The sequence below is a fragment of the Mercenaria mercenaria genome, chromosome 3 (genome assembly GCF_021730395.1).
Source record: "Mercenaria mercenaria strain notata chromosome 3, MADL_Memer_1, whole genome shotgun sequence".
Taxonomy (NCBI): domain Eukaryota; kingdom Metazoa; phylum Mollusca; class Bivalvia; order Venerida; family Veneridae; genus Mercenaria; species Mercenaria mercenaria.
In genome coordinates, this window is record NC_069363.1 from 55,053,470 (window position 1) to 55,068,945 (window position 15,476).

General features: G+C 34.3%; 1 protein-coding gene across 39 annotated transcripts in view; it reads left to right on the forward strand.

Moving 5' to 3' along the window:
• The window catches only part of LOC123524695 (trichohyalin-like), a 74,040-nt gene that overhangs the window by 40,617 nt on the left and 17,947 nt on the right, over positions 1-15,476 (forward strand). For 25 of the 39 annotated variants that reach the window (XM_053538561.1, XM_053538566.1, XM_053538568.1 and 22 more), the window contains 11 exons: positions 2,445-2,609; positions 4,926-5,042; positions 5,972-6,106; positions 7,715-8,416; positions 8,935-9,066; positions 9,295-9,441; positions 9,842-9,973; positions 11,283-11,444; positions 11,819-11,959; positions 12,576-12,716; positions 15,121-15,267. In XM_053538561.1, the coding sequence (XP_053394536.1) occupies positions 2,445-2,609; positions 4,926-5,042; positions 5,972-6,106; positions 7,715-8,416; positions 8,935-9,066; positions 9,295-9,441; positions 9,842-9,973; positions 11,283-11,444; positions 11,819-11,959; positions 12,576-12,716; positions 15,121-15,267 (2,121 nt within the window). Of the gene's footprint in view, positions 1-2,444; positions 2,610-3,580; positions 3,695-4,925; positions 5,043-5,971; positions 6,107-7,714; positions 8,417-8,934; positions 9,067-9,294; positions 9,442-9,841; positions 9,974-11,282; positions 11,445-11,818; positions 11,960-12,575; positions 12,717-15,120; positions 15,268-15,476 lie in introns of all 39 variants that reach the window. The other 14 variants (XM_053538575.1, XM_053538582.1, XM_053538585.1 and 11 more) reach the window with 11 other exon arrangements.

Here is a 15,476-nt window from a genome sequence, read left to right on the forward strand (position 1 = left end):
GGTTGCAATTTCATACTTGTACATGTAGTAATCGTAATAATTATGTAATGCTTTAGCTTAATATGGGTTTAATCAAGTTGCTTGCTGCATGATATATCTTTAACAAGGTATTATGATTGTGTATTGCTTACTTTCTCTGAATTTTGATCTGTGAGATGCTTTTTCGAAATAAAGAATTAAATCCTGCACGTATGTGTTGGTACCCGTACAAGTATGAAATCCCAGTCACTCTATTTTATGAAGTATTACTGGTACATCCTCTTTACTAAAAAATGCACATTTAATTTTGCACACTGGGTGATGGAATTTTTCCTAAACTACTTACATATGATTCACACAATTGCAGGTAAAAAAGTTGGGGTGTCATACATTAAATGTGTAGATTTGGATTGAAAAACTTATTCAACCCCTTAAATGAAAGTACTGAAATGATTTATTGTAATTTTATGCATTTGAAACTGTTAAGGTTTTTATGTGGAAATACCAGTAAAATGCACATTAAATGAATTAAAGTTAATACTTATATCACTGGATAAGGCTAGTAACTAGATGCTTCAAGTTTAATATGCTTTCAGAATTTTTCAGTTGAGTGATTTTGCCTCCCCATATGTTTGGAGATATTAAGATGTTAGTCTAAAATTTAACTTTGTACTCTATCCACATACCTGTATAACTTTTCAGCAGCAAGCTTAGTTTAGAATACTTAAAAGTTTCTGAATTTTTCAGTTGAGTGATTTTGCCTCCCCATATGTTCAGAGATATTAAGATTTTATGCTGTTTGTTAGTCTGTTTGTCACAAAAGTCTCTCAGAACTGCTCTTCTGAAACTACTGTAAGGATTTCAACCAAACTTTGTTGGAAGGTGTTGTACCAAGATTTGCTTTGCAAATTTGTCAGCATTTTCCTGTTAAATGAATTATTGCCCCATAAATTCATGGAGAGGAACATGCAATGGTGCAAGCGCATGTTGAGAGGTAGAAGCATGACCTATACTTCTCAGAAGTAGTACGGGGGAAGTTAAAAGAGGTTATTACATCAAAGATTAAGGTCACAGTGACCTTGAGACTGTAAATTGTATCTGGACAGTTACATGTAGCATGCCAGGAACTACAGCTTAATAGCATGATTGCCTGTTGGCATTAAATTACTCCTGAATTTTTTATTAGGTCAAGGTCAGAGGCACTCTGATTGCCTGTGGTAAATACTTTTGTGACAGTAAGGTCAAGGTGATGGCATAATTTATCACCTTTCTATTTAAATGAAGCCATTATTATGGGGAGAAATGTGCTTTTACTTAAATCAGTCTCTAATTTTTAGCTCCATTATTTGGAGAATAGGGGTGCTATTCTACTCGCCCCGGCATCTGCGTCGGCATGTCCTTTCTTGGTTAAAGTTTTTTGGCAACCTTTGTTTTTCTGTCATATCTTTGTTACTATTGCTTACATCTTTCTGTAACTTCACATAAACATTGTCCAGCGTAGAAACAAAGTATGTGCAGGGGCTGGGCCCATTATACCCAAGGTCAAGGTCACCAAGTTGTTATACTTGGAATTATTTTCATCTTCCTTTTAAAGTAGAGGTCTCTTATTGAGACATAAATTCATTTTACTGTCAAATCGCCGAATAATGGAGTGCACGACTGTCTTACGGACAACTCTTGTTATTATTAGGGATCGATCCCTCTACGATAACATGCGATATACCGAATGAGATATATTACTATCGAATTAAAAAATGTGTACTTCTGGCACATGCACAGAGTGTCTGACTTCGGATTTTTTGGAAGAATATGTTTTTTCCTTGTGCTTAATAAGCATCCACAGAACTTGTCTGAACCACAGCATCTTGCACATCAGTACAGATATGGGCAGTGTTGTTTTTATTCCAAAATCTACCTTTAATTTGATAGGGAATCGATCCTGTGCAAAGCGACAAAAATCGGAGTCAATCCCTCTACCGTAACATGCAATATACCGAATGAGATATTTACTTTCGACTTGAAAAAATCTGTCCTTCGGTCCATGCCGTCATTAGACAGTTCTTTTCAAATGTTGTGGGATGAGTTGAACTCCGATCGATTCCTGATTGAGGCAGTGACTTATTTTATATTATTTGTTAGTTTGTTAATCAAAATCCCACAAAGCCCCATTGTACATTCCCCAAAACAAATTTGTATCACAGACATTTTAATTTCTTTTGCAAATGTTTCAGTTTCTCCATCTCACAACACATGGCTTTGTGCTATAGCCAGATATTACAAATAAATTAACTTCCATTTTAAATGTTTTCATATGGAGAAACAATAGCTTTCACCAAAAAACATTCTCTAGTTACAATTTTATAACAAAGAATTAACATTTGAAAAAAGTGTTTGCCTCTTTTGAGTATGCCTTTTTCATTTTTAACAAGTTCCCCATTAAAAAGTAATGTTTAACTTTTTGATAGGCTGAGAAGAAGAGACATGAAGATGAAATGTTTAGGCAGCAACAGCAGCAGAGCAAGCCTGCTGAGGTGGTGAAAAATCCATTCTACAGTTCAGATGATTACGAAAAGTTCCAGAAAGAACTTCAGAGAAAGCAGGGAGAAGAGTACAGAGAGTTTTTATCTCAGGTAAATACATAGAAAGTTATAAAAGGTAAAGGTAATGGTCTTGTTTATTATAGTGTCACCCCTATTGAAAGGGCCAGCCAATTTGGCTTATGAGACACCTTTATTGTGCGTACCAATTACCTCCCAACTCCTACCACTATGCCAGAAGTTGATAGAAGTTGGTAACCATTCATTTAACTAGCTCGCGGCTCACAAACCGGCCTTTTCAGAACGAAAAGTTATAACTGGTTTAAGATGTCACATTAAGTATGATGTGTTATGATAGTGCTTAGATAATGTATTCATTTACAGGTTTAAATGTAAAAAGTGAACCAATTATTAATAACCAACAATCAATAATGACCAATGCCTAACTTGTGCATTAGTGTCAAACCATGTGTTAAAAACCACCTCCAAATAAAGGACAGTACTATAAAACCTGCTTATAAATGCCACTTTTTATTCCCATTAAACAACAAATAATATATCAATTTTGTCCGTGTTGAGAGACCACCTGTCAACAAAGACCACATTTTTCCATTTCAAGAATATTTGTCTTTAAGAACAAGTTAGACTGTATATACTTTTGTCCTAGAGTTCTATGTTAGGCATTGGTTCAGTATCATGTATAAAGTTCCTATGCTGAGGGGCCAGACAGCATTGTATTTGTACCATAAAGTCTTTTTAAACAACCAACAGCAACTCTCAATTTAAAAAAAAAGTATTTTCCTATGTTTGGACAGTGTTGCTCAATATCTGTTCAGTTACCAGTAGTAATACTGAAAGAAAAACATGTGTCGGACTATCATGTTTCATTATTGTTTCAACGCTTACTAATTATTTATTTAAATATGTTATATCATTTGTGTTAATGTCCCTTATGATATAGAATAATACATGTATTTTTTCAGGTTACAAATTATTGTGTAATGTTTGCTTTTTAGCCTGTAGCAATTATTTGTGTTAAGTGTACATATAAGAGTTTTGTGTAGGTTTACCAGCCACCTCCTGGTAGAATGGGGCTTCCTTTGGGACAGTATAAGTATGAGCCCAAGAGATTGTTAATGGAAGCTGAAAGAAATAATGAATGGAATAGAATGTCAAAGGTACTTGACTGGGTACAACTTTAATGATACAGAACTGATAATTCACATTTTTTCTTTGCATATTGAAAGGGATGTTTAAATATCTGGTGGAGGATAGTTGTTGTGTCTGGTCTGTCTTCTTTTTCAGCATTCCTGTTTAAGTTAACAGGCTTCTTCTTGTCTTAGATGTTTGTTTGTTCATTTTTCAGTTTAATCCATATACACACATGCATACACACATGCATACATCATGGGTTGGGGCCAAAAGTGTTTATAACCTTATCTAGGGCCTTCCTCAGTTTGTTCATTGGTAAAATATAAACATTCTAATATTTTGTCAGTACAATATGTAGAGGATTTGAAAACAAAGAAGTTTTTCCAGTCAAATTTCAGTCATTGACCAGCAATTTATATAAGGAGTCACTAAAATGTCACAGGGTCACTTTAGAACTCATACAATAGAAAGTAGAAGTTTGTCTGGAAACTTACTTGTTTTAAACAGTTACTCATACTTTAATATGTTCTTCTATTGTAGTTTTCTATTTAGGTCTTTGCAGCATTATGTGATGCGAATGTGGGCACTATTGGTTCCAGCTAGCACTGTTACTATGATATGATATTGGATAACATTTGAGCCGCACCATAAGAAAACCAACATAGTGCATTTGAGACCAGCATGGATCCAGACCAGCCTGCGCAACTCAGTCTGGTCAGGGTCCATGCTGTTCACTTTCAAAGCCTACTGCAGTTATAGAAACCATCAGCGAACAGCATGGATCCTGACCAGACTGCACAGATGCACAGGCTGGTCTGGATCCATGCTGGTCGCAAATGCACTATGTTGGTTTTCTCACGGCGCAGCTCATTTTATTTTTTTGTATAGAGCACATAAGGTTAAGGTAGATTGTAGTTTAGTTTATTTGAGCCGTGCCATGAGAAAACCAACATAGTGGGTATGTGACCAGCATGGATCCAGACCAGCCTGCGCATCCGCGCAGTCTGGTCAGGCTCCATGCTGTTCGCTTTTAAAGCCTATTGGAATTGGAGAAACTGTTAGCGAACAGCATGGAGCCTGACCAGACTGCGCGGATGCGCAGGCTGGTCTGGATCCATGCTGGTCGCATACCCACTATGTTGGTTTTCCCATGGCACGGCTCATTTGTTTTTTTAGCACATGTAAGATAATGGTGCACTGTATTTCTGTTGTGGAGCATGCTTTTATCACACTTGTTTTGTATGTTAACTCACTTAGCAATACCAGCCAAGTAAAGACGCACAGGGCCTTCCTCTTGGGCAGTATAGGTATGAACCAAAACGTCTTCAACTGGAAGCAGAAAGAAATAAGGAATACAATCAAATATTGCAGAAGGTAGCACTTTGCCTACATATATGCAAAGCTTCATATGTGTGTGTGGCCAATACCTGCCCTCCCAAATCTAACGGCTACAGACTGAGTACTAATAGACTTCAGTAATCTTTCGGAAACATATATGTTTTTTTAAAGAAGTAATTCCAGGTGAAAAATATCCCAGTTCTGGTAAATTAAATTTTAACTGATACTTAGAGGCATTGATATTCAGTTTGTAGCCATCATATTCACTTTATGATGTATTAGAATTTGCACTGTTTATATGTTTTGTGTGTCAATCTTTTCTCTTAGCTAAACTACATGACTTAACCTGCTCACATCACTCAACATTTCTAAATAATTAGCATTTATGATTTATATCAATCACATGACCTTTCTGCACTGCTGTAGAATATAGTGTTAAAACTTTTAGATGCATAAAAAAGTGTAGATTTCACTTTATATTCTTTGAACTTTACTTGAATATTGTTTTACATGATATTTGAATTCATTACACACATTACTTTTGTTTGAACAATAATTTTTGTTGCCAGATATAGTTGATGTTTGTTACTATGGCATTGCTCTTAAATAGTGTTTTCTTTGTGAGTGATGTAAACTTAGATAATTTGATGATTTTATATACATTTGACACTTAAAAGTATTTGCAAGATGATTTAGAAATGATAAGTACTTAGAGTGTAAAGTATATAGTAATGGTGATTGTAATTGAATAAACATGGATGTTTGAATAAACATGGAAAAATGGATAATTGAATAAACACAGATATTTGAATAAACATGGATATTTGAATAGCATAGATATCTGAATAAATACAGATAATTGAATAACCATGGATAATTGAATGAACAATGATAATTGAATAAACATGGATATTTCGGTATCAGTATGAGTCTAGTAAATGATTTTACTTTTCAATTTATAATAGCAACTTACTAGTAGAAAGGAAAAAGACATAGATAAGAACCCGCAAGGCCTTAATATAGATGTAGGCTATCATCACCAAAGACAGGCTTGGTTAGAAAGACAAAGAAATAAAGAGTATAATGAACATTTAAGAAAGGTAATTCACAAGTTAGTCACCAGAACATAACTGTGTTGCCTATAATCATCACAAACCAGACTGAAGGTTCACATGTTGGTTCATACATAAACTTTGTCACCTGACAGAAATAGCATTGAGCCATTTTTTGTGAAAAAAAAGGCAGTGTAAAATTAGAAAAGTACCCATACAAAGTCACTAGAATTGTTGCTGAATAATTTGAAAAAAAGTGTGTTACTGGTAGATATGTTTATGCAGTTAATGAAAACATATCTATTTAAATATCAGACTTGTTCAAAGGTATGATAGAGAGATATAGAGCAAGCAGTTGTAAAACATCTTAAATTAGGTTAAATATTCATTGCACTATTTTTTTCACAAACAGATGACACAATGTTAATAGGTAGCATCATTGAACTCCTTTGCTGTATATCGGTGTGCACATCAACTTTCTTCCCTCTATCTTAGTACAGTCTGCATCTGCCATATTTTCAGTCTCTTCCATAATGAGGACTTTGCTTTTTCAGTTCTCTTCTATTCTTTGGTTTTGAATTGTCTTGGTTGAAAATGATTTGTGGGAGAAAAAAAAGATTTCATGAATTACATCTTGTCATTCTATGTTGAAATGATATCCTGATTGGCTTATAATCATTGTTTTGTTATTTTGATCATGCACACAATTATGTGTAATGTGTTACATTGTATGTCTCATTTCAGTCATTACTACTTATGCTTTTTCAGTTTTCATTCTTGGTTGATTTTTTGGTAACATTTTCAAACAAGAAGTTCATTCATTTAACTTTAAACAACATTTGTCATTCTCATTTAATCAGAGTTCCATTCATCATAACATCTTTTACTATCATCACGTATTATGTTTAATTATTACATTCAGTCTCATTCAGTACATTTACTACTATTCATTAATCATTTCACTACAGCATTATTATCTTCATTTCCCACCGCAGCCATTCATTAAACATTTCAACACCAGCATTGATTCATCCTTCATTTCCACATCAGCAGCCATTCATCAGTAACATTTCTACATCAGCAGCCATTCATCAGTAACATTTCCATACCAGCAGCCATTCATCCATCATTTCCATACCAGCAGCCATTCATCCATCATTTCCAGTACAGTAGCCATTGGTGCATCATGAAGGGGCCTCCACTGACTTTGAAAAATCACTTAGGATGTATCTTTCTTCATGTGAGGAAGCCATCCAGCTGACTTATGGAAGGTCTGTGTTTCTACCCAGGTACCTGTCCATGCCTGAAACAACGGTACAACCTAAATTGTGTTGGGGTGGCTCCAACCAACAAACAAGTCATCCATCTTTTCATACCAGCAGTAGTCACTTGTCATTTCCATACTAGCAGCCATTCATCTATCTCTTACACAAAGTGATGGGGATCAATGATGCTTTTACACTGTAAGGTAAACAAGTTATACATTTAAGAACATGTCCTTTAGTTTAGGCACAAATGTTCTGTATGTGGGACTAAACTTTCAGATTGCAAGATCATGCCAAGGAGCATCGAATCAACAAAGGCAGTCAGTGGCACAAAGACTAAAAGCAATAGAATATTACTGTTACTGCAGCTGTTTTTCTTTTCCTTCTTAAGGGAGAAGAGCAAAGAAGACATTCAAGAGATGGCAACTCTGCACCAAAAACTACATACGGTTCATCATTTAATCAACAACCTGCCAGTCCAAACAGAATCCACCAGCAGACACCTCCAAGCCGTACAAAATCAAGGGAGCACAGATCTGATCAGATGACAGATGTTCTAACATTTAAAGGTCCAGAGGAAAGAGTTACCCATGGGAGAGATCCTCCTGGACACAATGGGTATTCAAGACACGAGCAGTGGAAAAATCCTCTCCCTGACAGAGATTATAGAGAGCAGAATGGATATTCTGCAAATGTTAATGAACCTATAGGTTCAGGGGAACAAAGGTCTGATCAGATGAACGATGGAGTTACCCATGGGAGAGATCCACGTGGGCAGAATGGGTATTCAAAACAAGAACAGTGGAATAAACCTCCTCCTGTTACAGCTTATGAAGAGCATAATGGGTATTCATCAAATACTAGTGAACCTGGGGATTACAAACCAAAGCTGCCTGATTATTTAACAGCCAATCCAAATACCTTCCACCAGCAAATGACAGCCCCTTATCCAAAAGCGTATTCAGCACCTCTGGAGCCTGGTTCTTCACCAGCAACACCAAGCAAGCTTTCCTTACCCGTTGGCCAGTATGATGAGTTGCGTCCTTTTATTGTTAAACAGAGAAATAAGGAGTACAACAGTCTAAAAGATAAGGTACAAAGGCATGGTGTCACATAGAATATAGTTGTGAATGTTTGGATTATTGGGCTATTTTTCCAACTATGTTTCTTGTCAGTGGATTTGATGACCAATGGTCTTTGGCTCTGATGCAGTGATTGGTGAAAGGTCATTGTGCACCTATGTAAGGTTTCATTTAAAAATTATGTAAAGATCAATGTATAGTTAATTGTAGTAAAACACCTTCCAAATAGTAAATTCTTGTGTATAAAGCAAGACATACTCGGTTGACAAAGAGTTTTTAAAATGTTGATAATAACAGTTTGTTTGATGTAATATGGACTTGTGACTGGTTCCTTGGTGTGTGCAGCTCTCGGAATACAGGTTGTTACTAAATGGTTTATGCATAAAATTCTATGGATTTTTTTTCTGCCTTTCTTCACTCTGCATACCTTTTGAGTTGAAAACTGTACTGGGGAACAAATGGTGAACTTGATGCTACTAATCTTTGTCAAGTATTTATGTACTCATATTATTGGAAACTGGTTCTGTAGTTGGGACGTAAGCAAATTAACCAGCCTAAGTCACCTGAAACTAGAGCAACTTCTCTACCAATTGGCAATGATGACAGGAGATCAACATTTGAAAAGTGGAGAAATCGGGAATATAGGCCGTTACAGAAGGGGGTAATATCATATTGACACTATGTTGTTATAATGTGTCGATACATTTCATAGCACATTCCTTGAATGCCAGTTGTAGCTCTTGGCTTATTTTAGTGTATTCTGTTGTATTTGTAACTTGTTTAAGTGGTTCGGTAAAAAGTTAGAATGTTGGTTATGGCAGCACTTCTGTAACATGGTGTCTAGCTTTTTTTTTAAGGATGTTTTATAAGATAACTTTTTATCCAATAGCTTCCATCTATAAAGAAAATTGGTGTTACTCCTGAAGCAACTGGCATAAGTCTTCCTGTTGGACAATACGACAAAGCAAGACCACTTCTTGAAAAACAAAGGAATGTTGAATATAACAAACTTATTGATACTGGGAGAATAGGAAAGGTATAAAACCCCTGTGTATATATATGATGTTACAAATTGATGGGAGTTCTTGCATCATTGTTTCCGTATCAGTTTGTGTATAATGTCATTTCTTCATCTATGTTGTCATTTTATTCATCATTTGCAAGCTCATTGTGTTGTTCTTCTATTTCATTCTCACCATACAGTTCTGTTTATTTTTTAGACCATTTTCAAGGTGTTTAATATTTTTTATGTCCAAAATTAGAAGCTTGGACATAATTCTGTAAGTTAGGGCAATGTATCTTGTTAAGTAAGTTGATGCCATGTGAAAATTTATTTGATATACAGTGCCATTGCTGCATTAAATCTGTCTGAACAAATATTTGTGTTTTTAGTTTATTTATAGCAACAAGAAGTTTCATGTGTTGAAATGTTTCAGAAATCTTTACGTGAAAAAATTTCAACTCCCCCAAACCTGCAAGGTTTGCCTATAGGACAACAAAATTATGAGCGCATGTATAGAGCAATGGAGCATGAGAGAAATAGGGAATACAATGAATTCTTGCAGCAGGTACAGATGCGATTGCCGTACTGTTATAGCTAGGGAGCACGGGTGTTAGTTTCTAAAACACATTTGAGCTGATTTTGTCTTTGTTATTTTGGATTTTGTTTGCTAGAAATTTTTTGGTGGTTTATACTTTTTTCCAGATTTTCAGATTTTCTATGCATTTAAGTGGCTATATATTCAGACTTTTGGTTTTGCAGGGTGGTGTGGTTTTCCCAATTTCGTTTCTTTCTTGGCAGAGAAGTTTTGACCTTTTAAGTTGGTCAGTTTGAATAAGCAGGTAGCACTTACTGTTCCAACCACATTGTTTCTCTCTATTCTAGCCTTAAACTAACTCTGGAAATAACTTTCTAAAACAGTTTTTTGCTGTTCGCTAACAGTTTTTGAACCCCTTCTATAACAAAACAAGAAAGGGCTATTAGTTACTTTAGAACTATTACAGTTCTACCTTTTACAGTTACAGTTAAAACTGTAAGGGATATTTTGTGAAACTTTAGATATGGATTAGTAAGACTACAATATAGAAATACAAACATCTAATGTTTATCTTTTTTGTGATGTGATAAGACACAACTATTTTTTGTGTGTGTTTTGACCTCGTTGTTTGCCTTGCTACACCAGAAACATGAGTTTGCTAAGCAAATAGTATTACATAGATCTTTAAGGTGGCATTTAATGTAATATAATGTTTTATTCCTTTTACTCTGCAAATGTTACTGTGGTGTTGACTATATTTAGAAGGTATGTAAACCTATATATTTTTAAAAAGGTTTTTCAGATCACTAAACAGATAAGATTTTATGATTATTTTTACGTCTGTTTAGAGATTTAAAAGGGCTTTAATAAATTCCAAAAGACTTATATGTTTATATACTTTCCAAATGTAATAAAAAGATAAACTCTGAAGTTTTCAGCAAGTAAAATTTTCAGACAGCATTAATCGCCACCTTCAAGAAAAACAAAAACTTAAAATATGTTTTAGAAAATTTTACTTACGCAAGGCCTTAATATTAGGTAATGCAAATTAGTGACACAAATGTTTTTATATAACAATGTTTACTACTTGCTGCATTTAGTATTTTTCCTAATCAACATAACTTAATAACCAGCTAAAAATAACTCTCAGTAGTCATTACAGTAGACAATATTTATTTTGTACCAGAGATGTTGGTTTTTGTTTTACTTATGTGGATGTTGATTTATGTTTCTGAAGTGTATATTCTAGAAATTTGGAAATTTTATGTTACCACATTTTTTTTGTTAAAAGTTTTTATCTCCAAAATACATAACTACATTGATAAATACTGCTACATAGAAATATGGTGGAAATAAGACCTTACGGACTACCAGGAGTGAACCAAACAGAACAGATCATCCTAAATCCTCATTCTACTACGGAAACGAACTGGAGCATGCAGAAAAAAAGAGAATGTTAGACGAGGAAAGAAGAAATGAATACCATCAGTATATGAAGGAGGTAAACAAGCTGTTGATGTGAAACTTGCACTTAACCAGTCATCAAGTTACAAAATATAACTTTACTGATTAAAAATGACAATGACATAAGGACATGTAATTTCTTAAAGTGATTTAAGAATAATAGATGAAAAATTTTTGTCTGGAGAAATTCCAAGTTGCACAGTCATATTGGATTTAACATACAGCTACATCCTTTGAAAGAGATTCAACTTGTTAACATGGTTCTACAGATCTGGTTTTAACAAAGGGTGTTCCTTATGACCTAACTTGTCTTCTCATTTTAGCTTTGAGGTGTATGCTATTCTATACATGTTCACTTTCTGGTTGTCAGCTGTTGAATATAGCTTTGTAAATATTTCTATTCTTAAACAGCACAATCATCCACGTTCAACGTCTATAGAAATCCCATCTGATGTGGATTCAGGTTTGCCAATAGGGCAACAGCATCATGAGGCTATGAGAAAATTTCTCAGCGATCAAAGAAATAAGGAATATAACCAACTAGTAGACAGGGTAATCATATGACACATACATTGATAGATTTACCGTTTCCAAGGTTGCGGTTTCAACTTTTTCTAAAACAGCAAAAATACTGTACTAATTTCACTAATTCCATCTACACACTAAAACACGAGCTACAAGCACATGCATGGTTTAAAGATTTCTACACTTTGATTATATTAACCTGTATTATATACATTGTGGTTTAGAAATATGTTATTTCTTAATTGTTGTATGTCTGATAGATAGTATGCGTAGTTCACTTGAGTAGTGAATTACTAACTGCACATTTGATTATTGTTTTTGTTTTGTTTATTTAGTCAGTGTCAGTTTTTCATAGCTAGTTTTAAGGGGTTTTTTTGTTGGGTTTTTTCTTCAGGATTTAGATAAATGGTTGCAGATGTTCTGTGTATGTTTCTTTTTCTTTCAGATGTTTTTGCAAAAGATACAGATCTTTTATAGGTTATTTAAGAATCCTTTTTGTATTTCTATTAATTTAATGATTGACTTTCTAGTTTTTCAGATTCAAGATCTGTATAACAATATAATTATACAATTAATTTGGTAAAATGTAAGTAATATATAACATTGTACAACAAAACAAGTGATCAATTTATGGGCACTTCAGAAAAAAAATGAGGTACGAAATAGAAACTGGAATTTTGATCAGAATGGTGTTCTTGAGTTGCATGGTGATGATGCTGTACAATCCAGGCAGCGTGAACTACGGGCAGAGAGAAAACAAGACTATAATGCCTATATTAGTCAGGTACAGCCCGTTGCTGTGTTGTTTGTTACGTTTTGATAAGTTTGTGTTTGTTGTTGTTAACATTGCATGATTAAGTTTAAGGCAGTGGACATGTAATGTAACCTCGGCAATTTTCGTATGATTACACATTCTTGTTAGGCAATTCGGCATTCTTCGGATATAACTATAACATAATGGGAACATGGCTTTCCATAAAAACTCGAAAATGCTGAAATCACAAACAGAGAATACATAATTTGTAGAATGTCATTACGGGTCTATTACCTTAAAGTATTTGTGGTGTCTTATATATTAATGAGTGATGGGGTGCTGTTATCTTTGTTTAATCCCATATCTGTTGTCAAAAGATGTTCTTCATATTGCATGTGATAGGCTTCATATAGGCTTGATTATATACACATTGTTATGTAATTGCTTGTACATTGTGAATTGTGTTGGTATGTCAATGAGATGCTTTTAATAAATTGTTTTGTTTTTTTAGCTCACCTGTCACGTAGCGACAAGGTGAGCTTTTGTGATCACTCTTCGTCCATCCGTCCATCTGTCATCCGTTCACAATTTCTTGTGAACACAATAGATACCACATTTTGCAATTGATTTTAATCAAACTTACACACAACTTGAATTGGCATAATATCTCGGTTCCTTCTGAAAATTGGCCAGATTCCGTCATGGGTTCCAGAGTTATGGCCCCTTAAAGGGCCAAAATTTGCTATTTTGGCTTGTGAACACGATAGAAACCACATTTTGCACCAATTTTAATCAAACTTGCACACAACTTGTATTGGTATGATATCTCTTTTCCTTTCAAAACTTGGCCAGATCCTATCATGGGTTCTAGAGTTATGGCCCCTTAAATGGCCAAAATTTGCTATTTTGGCTTTTGCAGTCATATAGAGACTTCATTTATAGTTTGATTTGATACAAACTTGCAAAATATCTTTAACAACAATAGATCTTGGATTCCATGATGAATCCGTGAGATCCAATCAAAGCTTTTGGAGTTACGGCCCCTGATTGACTCCTGAAAGAGCCAAAATTGGTTAAATTTTACCATGTGGACACAATAGAAGTGACATTTACATTTGATTTTAACCACACTTACACACAACTTAAGTCACAATAAGATCTTAGTTCTTTTAAAAAAACAGCTAGATTCCTTCATGGTTTCTATAGTTACTAAAATTTCCTATTTTGACCCTTTCAGCCATATAGAGGTTTCATTTATGCTTTGATTTGATACAAACTTGCACAGAATGTTTAACTTGATGATCTCTAGGCCAAGTTAGAAACTGAGTCATGTGGGCACAAAAACTAGGTCACCCGCTCAAATCAAAGGAAAAGCTTGTTAACACCCTAGAGGCCATAATTTATGACCCTATCTTCTTGAAACTTGGTAAGAATGTTTATCTTGATAATTCCTAGGCCAAGTTTAAATCTGGGTCATGTGGGTTTAAAAACTAGGTCAACACTCAAATCAAAGGAAAAGCTTGTTAACACTGTAGAGGTCACATTTCTTACCCTATCTTCATGAAACTTGGTCAGAATGTTTATCTTGATGATTCCAAGGCCAAGTTTAACAGGTGAGCGATATATCATGACTCTCTTGTTATTAACAGGCACAAGTTCTGAGTGTATTAATAGAACAGGATTATTGTTTATACTATTAAAATAATTGTATAAGATTTTAATTCATTTCATGGGAAAATATTGTCATTCAATATTGCAGTTATGGTAATAACTATCTGTGATGTATTGAGTCAGGTGTTTGATGAAAACTACTTGCCATATGTAACTTTTAAAACGGTTATCATTATACTTGTCCTAAGCAAATAACTGCAAGTTGTAATATTTTGTTATACTTTCCGTATTCTGTAAAAAGGTTTTTTTCTTGAATTCTCTTTAAACTTACGACATTTCCATTGATGGTGTACATCATTCTAAAGAAGTCTGAGGATGATAATCGGAACTTTTTATATGTTCAAAATGTCCTAGTAAGTTTTGAATTTATTTTAAGAAACAATCTTGATAGGGGTATTTTTTGTGACACCAGTGTTTTAGAATTCAGTTTCGACTTTTTTTGTGAATGATGTGTTATAAAACTTAAAGGATATCTTCAGTAACTTAAAAGCAACATTCCATGTAAAACTTTTGAAACACTTATTTCGAAAAAATAAGATTTTGTGTGATTTTTATGCAGTGAAAACACATTTTTCCCATAAAATCGAAATTAGTAAAGATTTTCAAAAGGATTTTAATGCCATCCTCAGAGAACTTTAGAATGATCGTGTATAATCAGAACTTTGCAAAATAAATCCACAATTCATGAAATGTCTTGTTATGGGTTATCTGAATCAAAAGGTAGTTATGTGAAAGTTTCTAACATATTATGACGTTCTATTAGATCAAGGCTCCCGCTAGGCGTACCTGGCCTGAACCCGAGGGCCTAGGAGCGCTATTAGTAAGAAAAGGAGAATATGATAATATACGACAAATGCATGATGAAGAAAGGAAAAGAGATTACATTGATCGAATGCAGAAAAGACGAGAGGTAACAGGGCCTGGCATCAGATTAGACTGTAATTTAGCATAGTTATGAATTAACTTTAGATGTTTTACTTCTGTTTTTGTTTTAGCTATTTTTATGAAAAAGCATGTTGTCCGCAACTTGTTCTAAGCATCTCATCTGACTCTGCTCTTAGATATTGTATGTTTGAAATAACAACATGTCGCTGATCTAATCCTGTAGAATAAAACTAT